Here is a 26,917-nt window from a genome sequence, read left to right on the forward strand (position 1 = left end):
CTGTTTTCCATTGGATACTCTTTCCTGCTTTGTCAAATATTGGTTGGCCATACATTTGTGGGTCCAATTCTGGATTCTCTATTCTATTCCATTGGTCTGTGTGTCTGTTTTTATACCAATACCATACTGTCTTGATGATTACAGCTTTGTAGTAGAGGCTAAAGCCTGGGATTGTGATGCCTCCCGCTTTGGTTTTCTTCTTCGGTATTATTTTGAGAAATAACTTCAGTATTACTTCAGTATTACTTTGGCTATTCGTGGTGTTTTGTGGTTCCATACAAATTTTAGGGTTGTTTGTTCTAGCTTTGAGAAGAATGCTGGTACAATTTTGATTGGGATTGTATTGAATGTATAGATTGCTTTGGGTAGTATTGACATTTTAACAATATTTATTCTTCCAGTCCATGAGCATGGAATGTTTTTCCATTTCTGGAATTCTAGCAGACATTTTTTTTTAACGTTTATTTATTTTTGAGACAGAGACAGAACATGACGGGGGAGGTCACAGAGAGAGGGAGACACAGAATCTGAAACAGGCTCCAGGCTCTGAGCTGTCAGCACAGAGCCCGACGCGGGGCTCGAACCCACGGACCGTGAGATCATGACCTGAGCCGAAGTCGGATGCTTAACCGACCAAGCCACCCAGGCGCCCCATCTATCAGACATTTAAATCAGAGATAATATCTATCCTTCTCAAGCTGCTACAAAAAGTAGAAATGGAAGGAAAACTTCCAGACCCATTCTGTGAATCCAGCATTACTTTGATTCCCAAACCAGACAGAGACCCCACAAAAAAAAAACAAAGAACTTCAGGCCAATATCCCTGATGAACATGGATGCAACAATTCTCAACCAGATGCTAGCAACTTGTTGTGTTCTTAAAACGCTTGCCTGATAGGAAGGGTAACTAGGAACAGCCTGTCGACAATAGCTTGATGAATATGTTATTTGTGAAAGTGGCTTCGCAGGACACATAACACTGAATGTCAGGATTAGGACCAATTATACAAATGAGGCGAACCTATCATTAAAAGTGAAAGACTCTCACATGGGGTGAAACACAAAGTCCAGCTGTGTGACATGTGCAGCCATGCAGACTCCTGCTTCCAGGAAGGCAAAGCAGACATACTCATCCCTATTCTTTCTGATAAGCTCAACTAAAAAAACACTGGACCTTAGATACAAAACAAGCGTAAGAAAACTAAAAGCAGACCAGCTAGGGACCTCAGGAATGGTATGGTGGGATTCCCCTGGATTTTCTCTATGCCTTATGTATATTAAATTTGGAGCTGAAGAAGCTGGAAATCCAGAAAAGGCTAACAAGAACAGACCCCACCTCCAAAAACAAAGCTTACTCTAGCCAAAAGCTAAAGGACCAGAAAAGGGCCAGCCTGGCAAAACAAAAGACTTGTAGACAATATGGCTTTAATCCAGTCAAACACTACATAAAAATCAATGGCATCACCTTCATCCATGCTGGAAAAGGCCTTATGGGAAGCATAGATTTAGATTTAGATGCTCACTAGGCCATAAAGAGGAAATGCAACCTCGCTACTGGGATTATGTCAGAGGAAGCCTAGTGGGGAACTAGTGTTTTCATCTCCACTTGCCAGTAAGGAGCGCCCCCTCCCCCCCACCACCCTGCAGTATCTTTGGGGAATACCTAGGGAGCCTGAACTTCCTCATTCAGCAGTAACAACTCACCCCTCCCCGTTCCTGCTATGGTGGTGTTTAAGAGAAGGCCAAATGGAAATTTAGGACTTTCACCACCACCCAGTGGCAATGAAGCTACCACCTGTCCCTGCCTCCCCACCAGTAGCATCAGTGGGGTTCATGTGGAGAGTAGAAATGAGAGACTCCTATCCTCCCAGCCAAGGTGATTATCAATGGAGGCCTAGTGGGGAGCCAGCACTCCTACCTCTGCCTCCTACCTCCTACCCAGCAGTAATGAGGAGCACTTCCCTCACTTGGCCATTAACAGTGGCTACAGTGCACGCTGCCCCCCCCCCGCCACACACACACACACACACACACACACACACACACACACTCGCTTCCTCTGAGGAGACAGTATCACAGATACTAAGTTAGCTAAGATAAGGTTTAGATAAGATCCAGAGTCTCATAATATAATACCCCAAATGGTCAAGTTTCCATTAAAAAAAATCACTCATGATACCAAGAACCAGGAGAATCTCAAACTTAACGAAAAAAAAAAAAAAAGCCCATCACTAGACTCTTCACTGATACGATAGTGATGTTTAAATGATCTGAAAAAGATTTTAAAACAGACATCATAAAAGTATTTCAATGAGTAATTATAAATGTATTTGAAACAAATAAAGCAATAGAAAGCCTCATCAGATAGTCGCAGCAAAGAAATAGAACATATCGGGGCGCCTGGGTGGCGCAGTCGGTTAAGCGTCCGACTTCAGCCAGGTCACGATCTCGCGGTCCGGGAGTTCGAGCCCCGCGTCAGGCTCTGGGCTGATGGCTCAGAGCCTGGAGCCTGTTTCCAACTCTGTGTCTCCCTCTCTCTCTGCCCCTCCTCCGTTCATGCTCTGTCTCTCTCTGTCCCAAAAATAAATAAATAAACGTTGAAAAAAAAATTGAAAAAAAAAGAAATAGAACATATCAACAACCAAATGGAAATATTAGAACTGGGAAATACAATTACTGAAATAAAATCTCAAGAGATGGTCTCAACAGTAGAATGGAGGGGACAGAGGAAAGATTAGGTGACCCGGAAGATAGAACAATAGAAATTAACTGAATCTAGGGGCGCCTGGCTGGCTCAGTCAGGGGAGCATGTGACTTGTTTTCGGAGTTGTGGGTTTGAGTCCCACACTGGGTGTAGTGATTACTTGAAAATGAATCTCGAGAAAAAAAGAGAAATTAACTGAATCTAAACAACAGAGCAAAAATAGACAGAAGGGGAAGAAGGAGGAGGAGGCGGGGAGGAGGAAGTGGAGGAGGAGGAAGAGAGCATCAGGGACCTTTGGGACTATAACAAAAGATTGAACATTTGTGTCATTGAAGTCCCGGAAGGAAAGGAGAAAGAGGGAAGGGCTGGAAAAGTACTCAAAGGAATAATAGCTGAAGATTTCCTAAATTTGGCAAGAGACATAGACCTACACATTCAAGAAGCTGAATGACAAACAGCATAACCTGAAGAAATCCAAACCAAGATACATCATAATTAAAATTCTGAAAATTGAAGACAAAGTTCTGAAAATTAAAATACAAAAAGAATGTGAAAGCCATGAGAAGGAAATAATACCTTTTCTATATGGGAAAATTAATTCAAATTACAGCAGATTTCTCATCAGAAACCATGGTGCCAGAAGGAAGGAACATATTTTCAAGTGTTTTGGAGGGAAAAAGCCCCCATCGCCCAAATTCCGATATCCAGTGAAAACATTCTTCAGAAATTAAGGGGAAATTAAGATATTCTTAGATGAAGAAAAACCAATAGGATTTACCACCAGAAAACCTACACTAAAGGAATGGCTAGGGGCGCCTGGATGGCTCAGCTGGTTAAGCGACTGCCTTGGCTCAGGTCATGATCTCACAGTTGGAGGGTTCGAGCCCCACATCAGGCTTTCTGCTGTCCAAGCAGAGAGCCCACTTCGATCCACTCTCCCCTTCTCTCTCTACCCCTCCCCCGCTTGTGCTCTGTCTCGCTCTCGCTCAAAATAAATAAAAACTTAAAAAAAAAAAAAAGGAATGGCTAAAAGAAGTTCTATAGGGGACACCTGGATGGCTCAGTTGGAAGAGCATGTGACTTTTTTTTAAAAGATTATTTGCTTATTTTGAGAGAGAGAGAGAGAGAGAGAGAGAGAGAGAGAGAGAGAAGGAGTGGGGGAGGGGCAGAGAGAGAAAGGTGGAGAGAGAGAGAATCCCAAGCAGGTTCCACACTGTGAGCATGGAGCCCGACATGGGGCTTGAACCCTGAACTGAGAGCTGAAATCAGGAGTCAGACTCTTAACTGCCTGAGCCACCCAGGTGCCCCGAGCATGTGACTCTTGATCTCAGGGGTCATAAGTTCAAGCCCCTGTTGGGTGTAGAGATTACTTAAATAAATAAAACTTATAAAAAATAAGAGGTTCCGTAAACAGAAAAGAAGCAATGAAAGAAAGAATCATGGAACGTCAGGAAGTAAGAAACAATACAATAAGCAAAAATGTTAAATTGAAACTATTTTCCTCCTTTTAATTTTCTAAATTATGTTCAACAATTGAGGCAAAAATAATACTGTCTCATGTGATTTTAAATACATACAGAAAAATATCTAAAATAATTATATTGTAAACAGAGGAGGGTAAAAAGAAATAAATGCTAACTCAAACTGTCATGCCAGTAGACTGTGAGACTGTGATAAGCTCTCTCTGCCTCTCTCTCTCTCTCTCATATATATATTTTCCATCCATTTAATTTCTGTCTATCTGTATGATTCCGTGGACAGCACAGAGTTGGTTCATGTGTTTAATCCACTCTGATGATCTCTGTCTTTTATTGATATGATAGGGCTTAAGACTCTATCTTTTTTTTTTTTTTGGTTTCTGTTTGTTTTCTCCATTTTTCACTTCTGTTTTCTCTTCCTTGCCTTACTATATGTTACTTGAGCATTTTTTTAGAATATCATTTTGATTTATCTATGCCATTTTGGGGTGTGTCTCTAGCCTTTTTTAGTTGTTTTAGTAACACCTAGGAAAAAAAATATTGTGCTAACACTAATCAAAGAAAGCAAAAGTGGCTATATTAATATCAGATAAATAGACATCATAGCACAGAGAGTTACCAGAGACAGAGAGGGACGCTACATAATAATAAAAGAGCCAGTCCACCAAGAAGATATAATAATGTCAGATGTTTATGCGGCAAACATCACAGTTGCAAAATATGTGAAGCAAAAACTGATAGAACTGAAAGTAAAAACAAGTACACAGTTATAGTTGGATATTTCAAACCCTCTCACAACAGTTGATAGACCAGTTACACAGAAAATCAGAACATGGGGGAAAACGCAACACCATTGACAAACAGGATCTAACAGATATTTATAGGACACTCCACCCAACAACACAGGTTACCTTATTTTCAAGTGCCCATGGAAAATGTCCCAGGATAAACCATAACTTAGAACAAAAGCAAACTTCAAAAATGTCTAAAGTTTCGAAGGAAACTAAAAGAATACATTGATCTGGGTGACGATGAAAATACAACATACCGAATTTGTGGAACACAGATAAAACATTGCTGAGAGAATTTATAGCTTACATTAAATACAGGGGAAATCTCAAATCAGTAACCTAAGCTAACCTAAGCTATCACCTTAAGGGCGTAAAAAATGAAGAGCAAGATAAAACCAAAGAAAGCAGACGGAATGAAATAATAAAGACAGGAGCATGAATCAATTAAATTGAAAACAAGAAAAAATAAAGGAAAACAGTGAAGCAACGTTTCATTGCTTTTTTGCTTTAAAAAGAGCAATAAAATTATGAGCCCCTAACACAACTAACAAAGAGAAGACAGAAATTGCTAGTATCAGGAATAAAACAGATGATATGAGTAGATACCCTGCATACATCAAAATGATAAGGGGATACTAAGAAAACTCGATGCATATAATTTTAAAACTTAGATGAAATGAGGCAATTCTTCAAAAACACAAATTACCATACTCAATATGAAGTAGATAATTTGAATAATGTGATAACTATTAAGGAAATTGAATTTGTAATTTTAAACTTAAAAGATTTGAATTTAGAATTCAAATTTTATAATTTAAGTTTTAAATTTTAACTTAGAAAAAGAAAACTCCAGTCTCCAGAATTCACTGAAGAATTTTATTTAACACTCAAAGAAGAATTAACAACAATTCTGTACAATTACTTCCAGAAAGTGCAACAGGAGTAAAAACTATTCATTTTATGGAGCTAGTATTTCCCTAATACCATACCAAACATAGACAAGCAAAAATTGAAAAATACAGACCAATATTCCTTATAAATAAATATAAACATAAAAGTCCCAAACAAAATATTAAGAAAAAGAATGATACATTGTGACAAGTGTGGTTTACTCCAAGGGTGCAAGACTGGTTCAATTTTTACAAATCAACCAATTTAGTTATCAGTATTATAGGCTCAGTGAAAAAAAATTACAGGATCATATAAATTGATACAGAAAAAGCATTTGACAAAATTCAATACCCATTCACGAAAACAACTGTCAGACAAATAGGAAGAGAGTTCAACTTCCTCAACTTGGTGAAGTTCTTCTGTAGAAATTCAATAGCTAACATCATACCTAGTGGTGAAATAATGAATGCTTTCCCCCTCATATCAGGAATAAGGCAAGGATGTTTGGTTTCACCATTTTTATTTAATATAATACTGGAAATTCTAGCCAGTTCAAGAAGGCAAGAAATGGAAATTAAAAGCATATGCTTTCAGATCAGAAAGGAAGAAATAAAATAGTCCATATTTATAAACGATAGCATTGTCTATTTTTCATTTTTATTTTTTGAGAGAGAAAGAGAGAGAGACACCAGTAGGGAGGGACGGGGGGGGGGGAGTAGAGAGAGAATCTTAAGGAGTTTCCACATCCAGCATGGAGCCCGATGCAGGGCTCTAATGACCTGAACCTAAATCAAGAGTTGGACACTGAACCGACTGAGCCACCCAGGTGCCCTGATATCATTGTCTATTTAAAAAATTCCAATAAATATGTGAAAACAAGCAAACAAAAAAAGCCCTAGAACTAAATGAGTTCAACAAGGTCATAGAATATAAGACCACCATACAAAAATTAATTGAACTTCTATATGCTAGCAATGAGCACATTAACAGAAAAAATTTTTAAATCAATACCATGTATGGTTTATGCAACTGATACAATTAGGTATACATCTAACAAAACTTGTATAGGACTTATATTATTAAAACTACAAAATGCTAATCCTTAACAAAATACTAGCAAGCCAAGTTCAATAGCCTATTAAAAGAAGTGTACACCATGACCTAATGGGACTTATTCTTGGAATGCAAGGATGGTTCAATAATGAAAAATTAATCGCTGTAATTTCTGTATTAACAGAATGCTCATTAACACATGGTCATCTTAATTGATGCAGAAATAGCATTGAAAAAAGTCACCACCCGTTCATGATAAAAACACTCACCAAATTAGGAATAGAAGGAAACTACATCAATATAATAAAGTCAATATATGAAAAACCCACAATCATCATCTTTCACTCAGTGTTGAAAGACTGAAGTCTTTTTCTTCATCCCAGGAATAAAATAAGGATGTCCACTTTCATCTCCTCTATCCAACATAGTATTGGAAGTTCTAGCCATAGTAGCCAGACTAGAAAAAGAAATAAAAAGCATCCAAATTTGAAAAGAGGAAGTAAAATTATCTCTATTCACATATGATATAATATTTATAGGAAACCGTAAGATTACAGACATACACACACACACACACACACACACACACACACACACTCACTCACTCACAGAACTAATAAACTAACTTAGCCAAGTTGCAAGACATAAAAATCAACATGCAGAAATCAGTTGCATTTCTGTACACTAACAATGAACAAATCCAAAAAAAGAAAAAAGAAAACAATTCCATTTACAATAGTATTAAAAAAAAAACAAACCTTAGGAATAAACTCAACCAAGAAGATAAAAGACTTGTACACTGAAAACCATCAAATGGTGCTGAAATAAATCAAAGAAGACATAAATTAATGGAAAGAAATACAGTGTTGATGGATTGAAAGGCTTGATATTTTTAAGATGACAATATTACCTGAGGATATCTATAGATTTAATGTAATTTCTACCAAAATCCCAATGATTTTTTTCATAAATAGAAAAATTCATCCTAAAATTCACATGGGATCTCTAAGGGGCCCCAAATAGACAAAATAATCTTGAAAAAGAAGAAAAGATTTGGATATCTCACACTTCCTGATTTGAAAGCTCTAGTAATCAAAACAATGAGGTACTGGCATAAAGACAGACATACAGATCAATGAAATAGAGTAGAAAATGCAGAAATAAACCTTCACATATTTAGTCAAATGATTTTTGACAAGGGTGCCAAGATCATTCAATGGGGAAAGCATAGTCTTTTCAACAAATGGTGCTGGGAAAATTGGATATCCGCATGCAAAAGAATGAGGTTGGCCCTCTACCTAACTTGACATATAAAAATTACCTCAAAATAGACCAAAGACATAACTGTAAGAGCTAAAACTATAAAACTTTGAGAAAAAAACTTAGGGGAAAAGCGATGCTATTCTACTTGTAGTGGTTTCTTGATATGGCTTCAAAGGCACGGGTGACAACAAAATAATAGACACATTGTAATTTATCAAAATGTAAAGCTTTTGTGCATCAACTGACACTATCAACAGAGTAAAAAAGGCACCCCACAGGTTGAGATAAAAATATTTACAAATTACGTATCCGGTAGGCGATTAATATCCAGAATATAGAAAGAACTCTTAAAACTAAACAAGAAAAATAACCTTTTTCAAAAACGTTCAAATGGCTTAAACAAACATTTCTCCAAAGATCTACAAATGGCCAATAAGTACATGAAGTGATGCTCAACATCACTAATGATTAAAGAAATAGAAATCAAAGTCACAATGAGATACCATTTCACGTTAAGATGGCAGCTGTAAAAAAACAATGAAATAACACATGTTAGCAAGGATGTGGAGAAACAAGAACACTGGTACACTGTTGGTGGGAACGTAAAATGGTCCAACCACTATGATAAACAGTGTGGCAATTACTCAAAAAAGTAACAAACAGAATTACTGTGTGGTCCAGCAATTTCACTTCTGGGCATACACCCAAAAGGACTGAAAGCGGTAATTCAATGAACTTGAACAATTACTTGTACACGCATGTTCATGGGAGCACTATTTGCAATAGCCGAAAGGTAGTAGCAACCCAAGTGTCCATCGATGTATGAATGGATAAACAATATATGGTATATACATACAGTGGAATATTATTCGGCTTTAAAAAGAGAAGGAAATTCTGGCGTATGCTACAACGTGGATGAACCTGGAAGACATTAGGCTAAATGAAATAAGCCAGTCACAAAAGGGCATGTATCACATGAGGCCACTTCTATGAGGTACTAGAGTAGTTCAAATTCCTAGAGACAGTAGAGAAGGTAGGGACCGTGGGGAAGCAAGAATGAGGAATTATTTACTGGGTACAGAGTTCCAGTTCTGCAAGATGAAAAAACGTTCTGAAGATGGATGGTGATGATGGTTGCAAAGCCAAGGACAGATAGGGAATTGGGAGTGGCGGGATGTTGGGATTAATTATGGGTTAAAACAAGTCAGAAAGAAGACCTGGCTGAATGCTTTTCTACAAGCTGCTTAACCTGTCTGCATAAAGTAGGAGTATAGTATCATTCTGAGCCAGTCTAAACAGTGGATTGTGGAAAGAGCCCCAAGGGAATGGCCTCATCTCTGCCTGCAAAGCTTTGCTTTCTGAATTTTCCCACTCCCACTGAACATGGTAAGACCAGTGCACTGCGACACCACAAGGCAGAGAGTGAGTTTGGCAGAGTATGGCAATCACAGGATAGCTTGAATTCTGCAGCTGGCTATAAGACCCCCAAATAGAAGAAAAAGCACTTACCTCCCTCTCAGTCTATCCTCAGGGTTCAGAACCAGAGCTCTGGTTTTCCCCGTGTCCAAGCACCGGTATTCAGCATACTGGTGAAAAGATGTCTCAAGTTTACCTTCTCCAGGGCTTTCCCTCTGTCTCCTTCTTGGCTTGTTGAGTTTTATTTCCTACGGATGAATTTTCTGTGCTTTTTCATTTCCCAGTGCTGAGGAGGCCAGGATATAGCTACATCTAGAGTTTTCTAAAGAGGCATAAAGTAGGAGGTGCCTTGGGTCTGGCTGTCTGTGGCTCATCTCTCCCTTCTATCACACCTGCTGTATTTGATCCGCCATGACACCAGCCCATGTCCCACCATCACTTTGCTGTGAGACTCATCCCCCATGAAGAGAAACATGTTCCCCCGCCACAGAACATGGTGGTGAAGAGCAGGCCGTTCTGGGCTCCTCTGTGTCCAAAGACTCAGAAATAAAAGATCACCTTCGTCCTCAACGATCTTCTCCCAGAGAGCTCTGAGCTACCAGAATGATCCATGTGCCACGGTGCCTGCCACCTTTCTTGAGAAGAGAAGCATTTAAGACACAAGGAATATTGAGCAGATTGGATTTAAGAAAAAAAAATTTTTAATTAACATCTCCAGGCAGTTTGGAAGGAAAAGATAATCTGATCTTGAACAACTTCCTTGAGTGATCAAAGAAAAAGACACTAAAGTTGCCTCTCCCTGCTTTTCCAGTTAAATATAAATAAAACTTCCTCTCTTGTAGAAGCTGATAGCTTACACCTGGAACTGATGGCTTGGAGGAGACTGGGCAGGTGCATTATAAGGACTAAAGATGAGCATCGTTCCAGACTGGTCCAATTTTTAATCACTTTCCTATTGCAGGGAATGCCCTTGGAAATTGCAAAGCCAATGCTCTTTTGCTAATGCGGCAGAAATTCCTTAAACTAAGAGATGGTGCCACTGCCCATCAATTTTACAAGGCAATAATGCAGATCCCAAGTGGCTAAAGTCTGAGGCAGAAGGCAGAGCACTTCATCACAGTGAGAGAACTGGGTTGTTGCTGGGGAAAACTGTTCTGATACCATGCTGGTATTACCATGAATTAATAAGCTTTGTTTATCTTCTCTGACACTAGAGGTCCAACTTAGTCCTTTTGCTTCATCGTCTTGCTTATTATACAGCTCAGGCCATGGATATAGGCTGCCTACTTGTCATAAATTGCAGGCAACCTCCTTTCTTTCTGCTCTTGGTCCCAGTGGGTTTACGCTCCTGGGAACCAAGGCTCTCTTAACTTTTCAGCTAAGAAATGCATTTCAGTTCACAAATGCATACTGAGCCCTGATGCTATGCTAGGTGCTGTGGAAATTCCAAGATGCATGAACCACAGCTCCTGCCTTCCTGATCACCTTGTGGTTAGGGAGAAGTCACATGGGCAAATAATCACACCAGCAGGATGTGTAACAGAGGGGAAAACACACCTCTCCTGGAACCCAAGAAGGGAAGAGGTGATTTTCGAAGGAGGAAATCAAGGCCGGGTCCTTGGACAAGGTCTCAGTACAGGGAACCCTTATAAAATACAGCCATTTCAGCTTGGAGTTTGCCATAGTGAACAAAAAAGAGCCTGGATATAGGAAGGTGGTATATTTCAGTACAGCAAAATGAACTTGTTTAAAGATGTATAGTTCTATGAATTTTAACACATGCATAGAATTTAACACATGCATCCTGCCACAATCAGGATACAGAACAGTTTAACCATCCTAACATCCCTTACAGAATGGCTTTATAATCATTCTTTCTTTCTTCTGATAATCCTTAGCAACCAGTGAGCTGTTGTCCATCACTGTACTTTTGTCTTTTAAGAATGTTATATAAATGGAATCATACAATATGTAATCTTTTGATATTGACTTCCTTCACTCAGCATGTCTTCTTTGAGATTCAGCCAAGTTGTTGCAGACATCAACAGTTATTTTTCATTGTGAATAGTTTTCTTTTCTTTTTTATTTTTTTTAACATTTATTTTTGAGACAGAAACAGAGCATGAACGGGGTAGGGTCAGAGAGAGAGGGAGACACAGAATCTGAAACAGGCTCCAGGCTCTGAGCTGTCAGCACAGAGCTCGACGCAGGGCTCAAACTCACGGACCACGAGATCATGACCTGAGCTGAAGTTGGACACTTAATCGACTGAGCCACCCAGGCGCCCCTCATTGTGAATAGTTTTCAAGCGTAAGGATGTACCATAGCCTATCCCGATACCCAGTGAAGGACATTTGGGATGTTTCCAGTTTTGATGATTGAGTAGGGATGCTATAAATGCTCATGTACAAGTTACTATATTATGTAAACATAAGTTTCTTTTCTCTGGGGCAGTTTCTCAGTTTGGGCACTATTGACATTTTGGGCCAGATATTTCTTTGTTGGAGGGGACTGCCCTGTGCATTGTAGGATGTTTAGCCATATGTCTGGCCTCTACTTACTATATGCCAGTAGAAATCCCCAAGTTATGCCAACAAGAATATCTGCACACATTGCCAAATGTCTTTTGGGGGACAAAACTCATCCACAGTTGAGAACCACGGCTCTGGGGTAAATACCTAGAAGTCAATTTATTGGGTCATGTGGTAACTAACTGTCTGTTTAACTTTATAAGAAACTTTGCATCCCTAACGTATGAGAGAGCTGGTTGCTCAGTATCTTCAACATGTGATATTGTCAGTATTTTTTATTTTTGCCATTCAATAGGGACATAGGAATAACTCATGATGGTTTTAATTTCCATCTCTCTAATAGCTAATGATATTGAAATTTTTTTCACGTGCTTTTTTTGCCATCTGTATATCCTCTTTAGTAACGTCTGTTCAAATCCTTTGCCCATTTTTAAACTGGATAATTTGTTTTCCTACTGCTGAGTTTTGAGAGTTTTTTATAAATTATGGATACAAATTCTTTCTTGGATGTGTGATTTGCAAATATTTTCTCCCAGCCTGTAGCATGCATTTTCATTGTCTTAACAGTGCCCTTTGTAAAGGGAAAGTTTTTGGTTTTGGTGAAGTCCAATTTGTCAAATACTCTTTTATGGATTGTGCTGTTGTTATCATATCTAAGAACTAAAAATGTTTAATCCCAGGCCATGAAGGTTTCCCCTGTATTTTTTTTCTAGAAATTTTAGATTTTTATATTTTACATTTAGAGCTATGATTCACTTTAATTTGTGAATACGTGTGAGGCTTAGGCCAGGTTTATTTATCTTTTGACCATTGATATCCAATTGTTTCAGCACTATGTGTTGAAAAGACTATTTTTCTTCCATTAAATTCCTTTTGCATCTTTGTCAAAAATCACTGAGGCACATTTGCATGGGTCTGTTTCTGAGTTCTCTGTTTTGTTCCATTGATCTATGTGTCTGTCCTTTGATGATACCGTGCCACCTTGAATGCTGTGACTTCAGAATAAATCTTAAAGTCGAATAGGGTGATTCCTCCAACTTTATTCTTCTTTTTCAAATTGCTTTAGTCATTCTAGTTTCTTTGCCCTTTCATGTAAATTTTAGAATTAGTTTGTCTATATCTACAGAAAAACCTGTGATTTTATTAGAGTTACATTAAACCTAGGGATTAATTTGCGGAGTTTTGACAAATGTACTATTTGACTCTTCTTTTTCTATAACATATTTTTTTAAGTTTTTCATTTTTTTTTTTTTTTTTTTGAGAGAGAGAGAGAAAGAGCATGAGCAGGGAGGGGCAGAGAGAGAGAGGGAGAGAAAGAATCCCAAGCAGGTTCCTCACTGTCAATGCCAAGCCTGTTATGGCACTTGAACTCAGGAACCATGAGCTCATGACCTGAGCTGAAACCAAGAATTAGGCTTAACCTACTGAACCACCCACACGTCCCCTATTTGACTCCTCTAATCTGTTTTATTAGTTCTTCCTTGGTTTCTTCCATCAGCATTTTTAGTTTTCAACATAAAGATAATGTACATGTTTGTGTAGATTTATGCCTGAATATTTCATTTTAGGGAGAGCTATTGTAAAGTGTATATTGTTTTAAATTTCAGTTTCCAGTTCATGTACATGATCATTTACATTAATCCCTAGATTTAACATAACTCTAATATGTAGAAGTACAATTGGTATTTTTTGTATTAACCTTGTATCCTGTGATCTTGCAAGTTCGCTATTAATTCTAGAGATTTTGGATTTTGTTTTTTTGTAAATTTCTTATAGGTTTTCTATGTTTGCAAGTGAACAGGGACAGTTTTATTTTTCCCTTTCCAAATTGTATTTTTTCTTTTCTGATTTGTATGCCTTTTTGTTTGCTTGTTTTTTTGTTTTTGTTTTGCCTTATTGCATGGACTAGAACTTCTAGTATGTCAGTGAATAAGAGTGATGAAAACAGATATCTGTGCCTTGTTATGGATATTAGGTAAAAAGAGTTTAGTTTTCTGCCATTAAGTAGGATATTAGCTATAAGGGTTTTTTTGTTGCTGTTATTTTGTTTTTTGGCGTGTGTGTGTGTGTGTGTGTGTGTGTGTGTGTGTGTGTGTGTGGTGTAGCTGTCCCTAATCAAATTAAGAGGGTTCACTTCTATTCCTACTTTCCTAAAAGAATTACAAAGATTCATTTTTTCTTCTATGTCTTCATTTATTTCTTCTATGTCTTCATTTATTATATGAAAGATAGTATACTATAGTTTCTTTTGTAAATTTGCTTTTTTTATGTGTCCTGCAAATCACTCCATATTGGTTCATACAGATCTTATTTATTCTTTGTTTTCCAGTTGCATGGTACTCCTTGTTAGGATGTGCCATGTTTTATATCCAATCATATATATATATATATATATATATATATATATATATATATATACACATATATATATATATTGTTTCCAATATTTTGCAATTAGAAATTATGCTACAATTACAACAAGTAACCTTATACATATACATATTCTTTTTATTGAAATGTATATTTCTAGGAATTTCTGGGTTTAATGGTGAGTTTCATATGTAGTTTTGTTATGTTTTACCAAATATTCCTACAAATGAGTTCTACCAATTTGCATTTGCATTAGCAATATATGAGAGCTTGTGTTTTCCCATTTCATCACTGAGAGAACTTAATATTTATATATCTATATATATAATTTTTGCAAATCAGATAAGTGATAGTATCTCAGCATTGTTTTGTTATTTTTCTAATTATGAGTTACTTGAATACTTTTTATATATTTAAGGACAGCATTTTATTTTTTGTGAATTTTCCATTCATGTCTTTTTCTCATTTTTCTATCATATATTTAGTCATTTGTCCCTTTACTTTTAAAAAAAATATTTTTAAGTTTATTATTTTGAGGAAGAGAGAGAGAGAGAGAGAGAGAGAGAATGTGCACAAGCAGTGGAGGGGCAGAGAAAGAGGGAGAAAGAGAATCCCAAGCAGGCTCCTCACTGTCAGTGTGGATGGAGCCTGACACAAGGCTTGATCCTATGAACCATGAGATCAAGACCTGAATCAAATCAACAGTCAGACGCTTAACCGACTGAGCCACCCAAGTGTCCCTGTCCCTTTACTTTTAATTTAATTCTTTATTGAGGTATAATAGACATACAACACTATGTTAGTTTCAAGTGTACAACATAATGATTCAATATTTGTATAAATTGCAAAATGATCACATTAAGTGATCAAATACATTGTGATAGAATTTTTTTCCTTTGATGAGAAATTTTAAGATCTATTCCCTTAATATCTTTCAAATATACTCTATTATTAACTGTCATTGTTGACCTATACATTATATCCCCATGACATTTCTTTTATACCTGGAAGTTTGTACCTTTTGACCGTGTTCTATTTTGCCCACTCCCTATCCCCCACCTCTAGCAACCACCAATCTGTTCTCTGTGTCTATGAGCTTGGTTTGTTTTTTGTTTTTGTTTTTGTTTTTTTAGATTCCATCTATATATATGTGTGTGTGTGTGTGTGTGTCTGTGTGTGTGTGTGTATATACATATATATGTGAGATTATATAGTATTTGCCTTTATCTGTATGACTTACTACATTTAGCATAATACCCTCAAGGTCTATCCATTTGCTGTTGCATATGACAAGATTTCCTTCTTTTTTATAAGGCTGAATAATATTGCATTGTTTATCTAGTTGACCCTTGAACAACACGGGTTTGAACTCTGTGGATCCACTTATACCCAGATTTTTGTTTTACAGTACAGTACCAATATATTTTCTCTTGCTTGTGATTTTCTTAATAGCATTTTCTTTTCTCTAGCTTATTTTATTGTAATACAGTATATAATACATATAACATACAAAATATGTGTTAATTGACTGTTGATGTTATTAGTAAGACTCTCATTAACAGTAGACTATTAGTTAAGTTTTGGGGGAGTCAACAGTTATATGTGAATTTTTGACTCCACAGGAAGTCCACCCCCCACCTCCCTGCATTGTCAACTGTCAACAAAGGGTCAACTATATATACCACATTTTCTTTTTTTTTTTTATTTATATATGAAATTTATTGTCAAATTGGTTTCCATACAACACCCAGTGCTCATCCCAAAAGGTGCCCTCCTCAATACCCATCACCCACCCTCTCCTCCCTCCCACCCCCCATCAACCCTCAGTTTGCTCTCAGTTCTCAACAGTCTCTTATGCTTTGGCTCTCTCCCACTCTAACCTCTTTTTTTTTTTTTTCCTTCCCCTCCCCCATGGGTTCCTGTTAAGTTTCTCAGGATCCACATAAGAGTGAAACCATATGGTATCTGTCTTTCTCTGTATGGCTTATTTCACTTAGCATCACACTCTCCAGTTCCATCCACGTTGCTACAAAAGGCCATATTTCATTTTTTCTCATTGCCACGTAGTATTCCATTGTGTATATAAACCACAATTTCTTTATCCATTCATCAGTTGATGGACATTTAGGCTCTTTCCATAATTTGGCTATTGTTGAGAGTGCTGCTATGAACATTGGGGTACAAGTGCCCCTATGCATCAGTACTCCTGTGTCCCTTGGATAAATTCCTAGCAGTGCTATTGCTGGGTCATAGGGTAGGTCTATTTTTAATTTTCGGAGGAACCTCCACACTGCTTTCCAGAGCGGCTGCACCAATTTGCATTCCCACCAACAGTGCAAGAGGGTTCCCGTTTCTCCACATCCTCTCCAGCATCTATAGTCTCCTGATTTGTTCATTTTGGCCACTCTGACTGGCGTGAGGTGATACCTGAGTGTGGGTTTGATTTGTATTTCCCTGAGAAGGAGCGACGCTGAACATCTTTTCATGTGCCTGTTGGCCATCCGGATGTCTTCTTTAGAGAAGTGTCTATTCATGTTTTCTGCCCATTTCTTCACTGGGTTATTTGCTTTTCGGGTGTGGAGTTTGGTGAGCTCTTTATAGATTTTGGATACTAGCCCTTTGTCCGATATGTCATTTGCAAATATCTTTCCCATTCCGTTGGTTGCCTTTTAGTTTTGCTGGTTGTTTCCTTTGCTGTGCAGAAGCTTTTTATCTTCATAAGGTCCCAGTAATTCACTTTTGCTTTTAATTCCCTTGCCTTTGGGGATGTGTCGAGTAAGAGATTGCTATGGCTGAGGTCAGAGAGGTCTTTTCCTGCTTTCTCCTCTAAGGTTTTGATGGTTTCCTGTCTCACATTCAGGTCCTTTATCCATTTTGAGTTTATTTTTGTGAATGGTGTGAGAAAGTGGTCTAGTTTCAACCTTCTGCATGTTGCTGTCCAGTTCTCCCAGCACCATTTGTTAAAGAGACTGTCTTTTTTCCATTGGATGTTCTTTCCTGCTTTGTCAAAGATGAGTTGGCCATACGTTTGTGGGTCTAGTTCTGGGGTTTCTATTCTATTCCATTGGTCTATGTGTCTGTTTTTGTGCCAATACCATGCTGTCTTGATGATGACAGCTTTGTAGTAGAGGCTAAAGTCTGGGATTGTGATGCCTCCTGCTTTGGTCTTCTTCTTCAAAATTACTTTGGCTATTCGGGGCCTTTTGTGGTTCCATATGAATTTTAGGATTGCTTGTTCTAGTTTCGAGAAGAATGCTGGTGCAATTTTGATTGGGATTGCATTGAATGTGTAGATAGCTTTGGGTAGTATTGACATTTTGACAACATTTATTCTTCCAATCCATGAGCAGGGAATGTCTTTCCATTTCTTTAAATCTTCTTCAATTACCTTCATAGGCTTTCTATAGTTTTCAGCATACAGATCCTTTACATCTTTGGTTAGATTTATTCCTAGGTATTTTATGCTTCTTGGTGCAATTGTGAATGGGATCAGTTTCTTTATTTGTCTTTCTGTTGCTTCATTGTTAGTGTATAAGAATGCAACTGATTTCTGTACATTGATTTTGTATCCTGCAACTTTGCTGAATTCACGTATCAGTTCTAGCAGACTTTTGGTGGAGTCTATCGGATTTTCCATGTATAATATCATGTCATCTGCAAAAAGCAAAAGCTTGACTTCATCTTTGCCAATTTTGATGCCTTTGATTTCCTTTTGTTGTCTGATTGCTGATGCTAGAACTTCCAGCACTATGTTAAACAACAGCGGTGAGAGTGGGCATCCCTGTCGTGTTCCTGATCTCAGGGAAAAAGCTCTCAGTTTTTCCCCGTTGAGGATGATGTTAGCTGTGGGATTTTCATAAATGGCTTTTATGATCTTTAAGTATGTTCCTTCTATCCCGACTTTCTCAAGGGTTTTTATTAAGAAAGGCCTTTGTCAAAGGCCTTTTCTGCATCGATTGACAGGATCATATGGTTTTACTCTTTTTTTTTGTTAATGTGATGTATCACGTTGATTGATTTGTGAATGTTGAACCAGCCCTGCATCCCAGGAATGAATCCCACTTGATCATGGTGAATAATTCTTTTTATATGCCGTTGAATTCGATTTGCTAGTATCTTATTGAGAATTTTTGCATCCATATTCATCAGGGATATTGGCCTGTAGTTCTCTTTTTTTACTGGGTCTCTGTCTGTATACCACATTTTCTTTATGCATTCATCAGCGGTGGACATTTAGGTAGTTTTCATTTCTTAGCTGTTGTGAATAACACTGCAGTTAACATGGGGGTGCACCTATCTTTTCCAGTTAGTGTTTTCAGGTTTTTAATAAATACCCAGAATTGTTGAATCATATGGTAATTCTATTTTTAATCTTTTGAGGAATATCCATACCGTTTTCCACAGTAGATGCACCAACTTACCTTCCCAACAACAGCAATGCACAAAGGTTTTCTTTTCTCCATGTTCTCACCAGCATTTGTTATCTCTTGTCTCTTTGATAATAGCCATTAGGTATAAGGTAAAAATCTCATTCTAGTTTTGATTTGTATTTCCCTAATGATTAGTGATGTTGAACATCTTTTCATGTGCCTGTTGGCCATTTGTACATCTTCTTTGGAGAAATGTCTGTTCATGTCTTCTGCCCATTTTTTAATAGATTGTTTGGTTTGGGGTTTTTTGGTTTGTTTTTGTTCGTTTGTTCATTTTGCTATTGAACTGTACGAGCTCTTTATAATTCTGGATCTAAACCCCTTACCAGATATATGATATACAAATGTTTTCTCCTATCGATAAGTAGCCTTTTAATTTTGTTGATGGTTTCCTTTGCTGCGCAGAAGCTCTTTAGTTTGATGTAGTCCCATTTGTTTATTTTTGCTTTTGTTTCCTCCGCTCTTGGTGTCAAATTCAAAAAAATCATTGACATAACGATTCATTTTTGAGTATTGAACCAGCCTTGCATTCCCAGGATAAAGCCCACTTGGTCATGGTACATTATCCTTTTTATGTATTGCTGGGTTCAATTTATTAATATTCCATAGGGGATTTTTAGATCTATTCATGAGAAATGTTTGTCTCGAGTTTTTCTTTCCTGTTATGTCTTTGCTTAGTTTTGATATCACAGTAATGCTGGCCTCATAAAATGAGTTGGGAAGTTTCTCTCCTCTTCTATTTTCTGGGAAATACTGTGTAGAATTGCTGTTATTTATTATCTAGATGTTGTATATAATTTACCATCCTCAATGGAGAATCTTAATATTTTTTGTGTTAGCAGGTGGTGCACCTGGTTTTTCACTGTGGTTCACTGTGGTTCCAATGTCAGCTTAGTCTCCTAAACTCCTTTAAACTCCTCTGCAGTACTCTTCTGGTCTGTCCCACATATGCACCAGTCAGTGACCAGTATGGCACCTGCATTTTCATCTATGTACTAGTTCAGTTCTCAAAGCATTAGGTAAGATAATTAGCATTAGATTCATATATGCACCCTGGATGCTGAGCCCAGCTTATAAGAAACTTTATGAGGTTACTTTTCCAAGCCTTTTTTCTCCATGACCTCCTTGGTACTTTCTGGTTCTGGTTTCTGGAGCTACCTTTCTTTCATCCTTCAGCAAGAAATCTGGGGTTTAGATGTCCCTATCTGCTGCATATGCCTGCAGGGACAAGCAGCTTGAGGAATAGGGGAAACAATGAAAGTTGGGCACCTGGGTGGCTCACTTGGTAGGTGGTTCCAACTTTGGCTCAGGTCATGATCTTGTGGCTCATGGGTTCAAGCTCTGCATTGGGCTCACTGCTGTCAGACTGTCAGCACAGAGCCCGCTTGAGATCCTCTGTCCCTCTCTCTCTCTCTCTGCCCCTCCACTCTCCACCCCTCTCAAAAATAAATAAACATTTTTAAGAAGTGAAAGTCACCACCAGTTTAGTGGTACTTTGAATTCTGGTCCTTTGCCCCAATCTTCCTGCTACTGTTTATTTTTCAGATTACTCAAATAGCTTTTCCGTTCACTCTGTCCAAGAGTTATGGCTACATTCAGTGAGAGAGACTGGGGAAGTCTTTTACTTCATCTTACCCAGAATAGACTCTGTAGCCTCTATTTTTAGAAAGAGTTGTCTGCTTTGGGTTTTTTTTTTTTTTTAATTCTGAAAATTAGACGTCCTATGGTAGATAGAAAAATATCTTTGAATCCTGAAAAACTTAGTTCCAACCCTGGCTCTATAGTTCAACTTTCTTGAGGCTCTGTTTCTTCATGTGTAAATGGAGCCTGTGTTAGGGGTCCCCAAGACCACCCTCAGGTTTGATGATTTGCTAAAAGGACTCACAGGACCTTTTTATTTATGTAAAATCTTTATACACATTGCAAAAGGATATAGATTAAAATCAGCAAAGGGAAAAGTAGGGAGTGTGGTCCAGAAAAAGCCAGTAAGACTCCGGGTGTTTTCTTTTTGTGGAGTCCTACAGACAGCACTTAATTCTCCCAACAATGTGACAATGTGACAGTGTGACAGTATGTGCAAAGTGTTGCCAACAAGGATACCGAAGCTTTGGTGTCCAGGGTTTTTATTGGGGTCAGCAGCAGAATATTATTCTGACAATGTAATAGATACAGAAAAAAAAAGCTGTGATTTGGGACACATTTTAAGAAACCAGACATAAGAGTATGGGTGTGCCCCTTGATGGGCATAGGTCTAAGCTACATACAAGCAATGAGGAGAGAGGTAATGGGAGGGAAATGCTTGTCCAAGGATAAATACAAAAGGATAACATTTAATAAATGTCAGGGTGACTGAGTCCCAGCAGAACATGAGGCTTAACAAATAATCTAATGAAAATTTCAAAGGCCATTTTTAGCTACATTTAGAATTTGAAGAAACAGGCTTCTAGTTTGGAGAAGAGAGCTGTGGTGCTAAGAGATGATGAAAAGAAAGCTAAGCCCTTCATCTCCTATAATATTCCCATCTTCTGTCTGAATTGGGAAGTACTTGTAGTTTTGAGAGATCTGAAACCAAGAACAAAAGAGATGTCAGAAAATTATAAATGAACAAATGTGCACTTTTTTTTTAATGGGGAAAAAGTAGATTTTGGAAACTATAGAATTTAAGATTGATATAAATCTAAGTTAAAATTCTAGAAAAGACTATTCAGGATAGCTTATGAGCAATTAGAAAACAGACAGTCACCAGGAGCCTATCTGTGTTCACTGTGGCTAAGCCTTGCTAAATGAATCTTACTTCCTTTCTTAACCAGGTTACTAGAAGAGAAAAGTCTGGAGAAATTGGTATACCTTGACTTTGGCCAATGCTTTGCCAGACTCTCAGGATATCCTGTGGGCAAGCCAGAGAAATGAGTTAAATGACATCTCATTAAACAGATTTTCAGATACTTGAATCAGAAGACTTAGACCTATTAGGTGGGCTCTATTGTATAAAGACACAGATGGGACTTGACAGATTTGTAAATATGACACGACAGGTGATTGAGTCAAGATCCATAGAGATTTGGGGGACTTGAGACAGGTCATCTCAACAAGATGATACTTTCAAAGAATAAGGAATCAAAGAATTTTGTTTTTTAAAAAGAACAAATTTTAAATCATCTCTTTAGGGACGTTTGTATGCATGTGCGTGTTGGTTGGAAACAGTTCCTGGGGGAAATGGCTTAGTTGGAGTTTGTCAAGTGAACAAACATTTGATGTTAAACCAAATACATATGATATTCTTTTATTTATTCAAAAAATATTATGTGGCTGTCGTAAAAGCAAATTCTGCCTTAACTTGCATATAAGAGTATAGAACCCTAATCCGGGATGGCGATGGTGTTGCTAACACTACAGTCATGAAAGAACATTTGGGTAGTCTGCTCAGTTTTTTGTGAGACGCCTTGAGGGAGAGAATTAGCACCTAGAAGAGGCCCCCAGGTCCAAGGTGGCAGGAGGGCTGGAAGCCATGTGGTGAGAGGGAATTAACGATCTGTGAAGGTTGATCATCTTGAAGAAAGAAAGACTAAGGCGAGATGTGGAACTGATCTTTAAATCTGTTAAGAGTTATTATCTGGATGCTTTCACAGACTCCTGTTTTGTTCCTTAGGCAGAAGTTACAGGGTTAATAATAGCTATGAGTCATAGGAAATTGTGTTTCAGCCAGTCTCTTACAGCGCGTTAGCTCCTTCACCAGACCTTAGGCTGGCAGAGATGGGCAGGACCAGATCACATTCCTACGGAGCCAGCAATCCATAAATTCATGTTCCAAGGGGAGAAGTGGATGGGTATACAATGGCTCTTCCAACAGAGAGACTCCTTCGAGAGCCGGATGCCTCTAAACCACTGAGCTCCTGTCTCTGGAACACAAAAGGAAAGACATTCAGGTTCTGTGTGAGGGTCCGAGGCTGGCCTGATGGTATCTGAACCTCAATGTGGTGTTCTGATAGCCACTGAGGACCAAGACACGTGTTTGCCAGGATAGGCAAAGAGGGTTGTTTGAGGAGAGTCTGAACTGTGTTCAAGGAGAAAAGCAAAAGTTCCAAGGCAGAAAAGTGTCCCTGAGCATCAGATACACAGGAGCCACAGAAGGACAACTCAGGAGTCAACAGGGGGTGGAGCAGACCTAGTCGGGAAGCACAGTGTGAGACTGGTTGAAGCCAGTGGTCTGGAACGAAGCTTGGCCACGATGTCAGCAGTCAGGGGCTTGTTGGGAGCTCTGTGGGACCAAGTGGGCTTGGGCCGGAGTCGGACAGGACTAGACTAGAGGCTGGACCACCGTCTCTCGGGGGTGTTAGAGATGGGATTTGTGCCAGATACCCTCTATTTTTCTCTCCAGCTCTACACTCCACCCTTCTCCACCTGGCTCTAAGCCCAGGAAGCTGACCTATATAACTTGGATCAGTGGAATCCTTGCCCTCTGCAGCCAGTTAGCTTCTGCAAACAAGAAGCCTCAGTTAGAGATTGGAGAGGGGAGGAGAAGGAGGTTGGGATATTCTTGCCCTCCGCGCGCCTCCCTGCGGGGTCACCTTGGGATTTCTGTGTTCCTAGCCCAACGGTCACAACTCCTCTTAGATGCTTCTGTCTATAGAGCTGTCTCTTCCAGGATCCAGGAGCCCCTCCCTGCCCTCCTCCCTTGAAACCTAGAGCTGGTGACAGTCCCAGAGATACCAGCTCTGGGGTACTACACTATCCTTTGTGGCTCTCCTACAACTTGCCCACACCCTTATGAAAACCATTTATTGAACTCTTCTTGAATCATCCTACTAGGAAAATGTTATCTGTTTCTTGTCATACCTTGGCTGACACAGGATTCTGGATTGAGTGAGAAGATCAAATAGGTTATTTCAAAAAAAAACCTTATATTTCTGTGGCTCTGGATTTCTTATCACTGACCGTAGATGTTTGTAGACCCAGGAGTAATGAGAATTAAGTTTCTATACCTAGGAATCCACAAAAGTATTTCTATAGTGGATGTGAAATTCACCTAGAGATTTGTGGTTCAGTCTAGCCACAGAAGGTATACAATGTGTCATTTTTGTAAGAATTCATGCTATCAGGATGTATGACAGGATTTTCAGTTGCTTCTACTATGTCTGAAGGGTCAGCTAACATCTTTACTGCTATTCTATAAAAGAGCCAAAGGTAGCTTACGCTAGCCAAGCAGAACATTGGCAAAGTCATAAAAGAGCCATAATTAATCTTAAATATCTTTCACAGACAAGTCACTAAGCCATACTGTGACCCTTTCTAGGAAGATTGAATAGTGGAGGCTCTCCATAATGATGCTATTTCAAGGATGTCCCAGAACCTCAGGAAAAGAAGGAAGTCTACATGACTTCAAACTGTATAATATCTGAGCCTGATGATCAATAGAAAACATCGTCTTCTGGTATGTGAAGGTCATTTCCATTTGACTATGAGTAAGAGTTTTGTTGTTGTTGCTTGGATGGACTTTGATATAATCTTACTTCTAAAGAGTCGTTCTCTTAAAAAAAATTTTTTTTAATCTTTATTCTTAAGACAGAGAGACAGCGTGTGAGCAGGGGAGGAGCAGAGAGAGAGGGAGACACAGAATCCAAAGCAGGCTCCAGACTCTGAGCTGTCAGCACAGAGCCTGATGTGGGGCTCAAACCCACAAACCGTGAGATCATGACCTGAGCTGAAGTCGGACGCTCAACCAACTGAGCCATCCAGGTGCCCCAAGAGTCATCCTTATCTTTTAGAGGTACACAGTGAAAAGCTTATGGATGAGATGGTGTGACTGAACTTTGCCTCACAGTAATACAGAAAGGGGGGGGGGGGGGGGGATGGATAAAAGAAGATGGTCCATGAGTTAGTTGATAGCTGTTGAAGCTGGGTGATGGAGACATGGAAGTGCTTTACACTATTCCCTCCGCTTTTGTGTAATTTTAAAATAATTGAATATTCACTGCCAAATGAATAGTTAATTCAAAAGTTGTTTCTTGGGGCGCCTGGGTGGCTCAGTCGGTTAAGCATCCGACTTCGGCTCAGGTCATAGATCTCGCGGTCTGTGAGTTCGAGCCCCGCGTCGGGCTCTGTGCTGACAGCTCAGAGCCTGGAGCCTGTTTCAGATTCTGTGTCTCCCTCTCTCTCTCTCTCTCTGACCCTCCCCCACTCATGCTCTGTCTCTCTCTGTCTCAAAAATAAACGTTAAAAAAAAAAGTTGCTTCTGGACACAGGAACATGCATTTATTATTGCTCGACGCCACTGATGTCATGAAGTTCTGTGTGTAGGTTTCAGAAGTGTAATAGGAAAAACGTATTGAAACAAATGTAAATGAGGAATGCCATTTTTATGAGAGTTTAATGAAACTAGGCTCAATGAAAACTGTTAAGATAACATTCAGAATGTACACTTAGAATATTTTTTTCATGAATTGAAAAGGAAAGCAAACAAAAATACTGCATTCATGTTTTAAAATATATTACATGTGGACTTTGCTTCCAAATAACCTGGGATGAGAGCCGACTGGGTGAGGTTACAGATGAAACAAGTTTGGCCATGAATTCATATTTGTTGAATTGGGGGCATGGCCACATGGCAGCTTACCATGCGATTCTTTCTGCTTTTATATACGCTTTACATTTTATACAGAATGGGTTTTTTTTTTTTTAGTAAAACATATACTGCACCTCAAAAATGTGACCGTTTTACATTGAGGAAGTATTAACTCTTATGATTTAATGAAATGTAACCTTATGCTATTTCTCTTTCTCCTCCTTAGAGTCTCCATTTTCTAATATATTACCATTTGTTCATTTCTCTCCTCTTCCCCCATGCCTTAGTTTTGTCTGTTATATGGAACCAAGCTGGTGTTTCAGGAGTGAGCCTGGTATCTAGAACATAAATATTTGACTCCCACGGCCAGCACGAGGATTAGGAGTCAGGTAAGGGTCCCTGATGTGCAGAAGAAACCCTTTGCACTTCAGCCGTCAGCTCTTTGCTTTCTTAGAAAACAGTCCTGTCAATCTTTTATCAGTTCCCACTCAGGGATTTTTATGCCCCTGGGACTTCACATACATGTTTTCATTGCCTACCATGATCATATTACACTTCAGAAGTTTAAGTGACAAGGAAATGATTCACTGTGCATGAACTTTCTGACATGAGAAGCAGAAGAGGGAATCAAAAGTATTTTCCTTGTCTTGGCAAAAAATAAAAATGTATTAAGTGATTTTCATTTTTCTGCTTCTTAGCAAAACCCATTAAGTCATTCTTCATATTCAGAAAGAAGACCTGTGGTATTTTTATGTCAGTGATGGTAATGGAAATTCAATGTGATGGCTAAGAGTACCTGAAAATGAAGACAGAGCCGGTGAACCACCACCAAGATGCCGCTCTAAAGGAAAAGAATATAAAACAACATAATCGTGTATAAAACACATTTTCTGACAGCTTCTCTTCCGGGTCCCCCATTAGATGCTATAACATAAGCAGGTGTATATGCTCAGACTTTGCCTTCAAAGGAGCTCATCATATTTGAGGACACAAAGCTGACTTTAAAACACAAATAATGGGGCACCTGTGTGGCTCACTTGGTTGAGGATCCATCTCTTGATTTTGGCTCAGGTCATGATCCCGGGATCATGAGATCAAGCCCTGCACTGGGCTCAGTGCTGAGGATTGAGACTTCTTGGGATTCTTTCTCTCTCTCTCCCTCTGCCCCTCTCCCCAGCTCATGTTCTCTCTAAAAAATAAAATAAAAAATTAAAAAAAAATTTTTTTTTAGCCACAAATAATGACACAAGGGAGCAGAGGCTTCCCAATGAATAAGTTCAGAGTTCAGAGGACAGAGATCACTTAAGGACTTAGGAGCAAATGTCATTCTTGTTGCTAGACCTTCAAGAGTGGAAAATTCCAACAAACTGGTGGTTCGACTGAGGAGGGGGCCGTGCAGTTTTGAGCCTTCAGACAGGGTCGGTTGAA

The 26,917-nt window shown here is 38.7% G+C and overlaps 1 protein-coding gene across 1 annotated transcript in view; it reads left to right on the forward strand.

The window, feature by feature from the left end:
- ACOXL (acyl-CoA oxidase like) overlaps positions 1-26,917 on the forward strand; it is a 347,249-nt gene that overhangs the window by 291,814 nt on the left and 28,518 nt on the right. Inside the window, 1 exon segment of the mRNA XM_040496721.1 lies at positions 25,777-25,878. Within this exon segment, the coding sequence (XP_040352655.1) occupies positions 25,777-25,878 (102 nt within the window).

This window comes from Herpailurus yagouaroundi, unplaced genomic scaffold (assembly GCF_014898765.1).
Source record: "Herpailurus yagouaroundi ecotype Mexico unplaced genomic scaffold, PumYag 188, whole genome shotgun sequence".
Taxonomy (NCBI): Eukaryota; Metazoa; Chordata; class Mammalia; order Carnivora; family Felidae; genus Herpailurus; species Herpailurus yagouaroundi.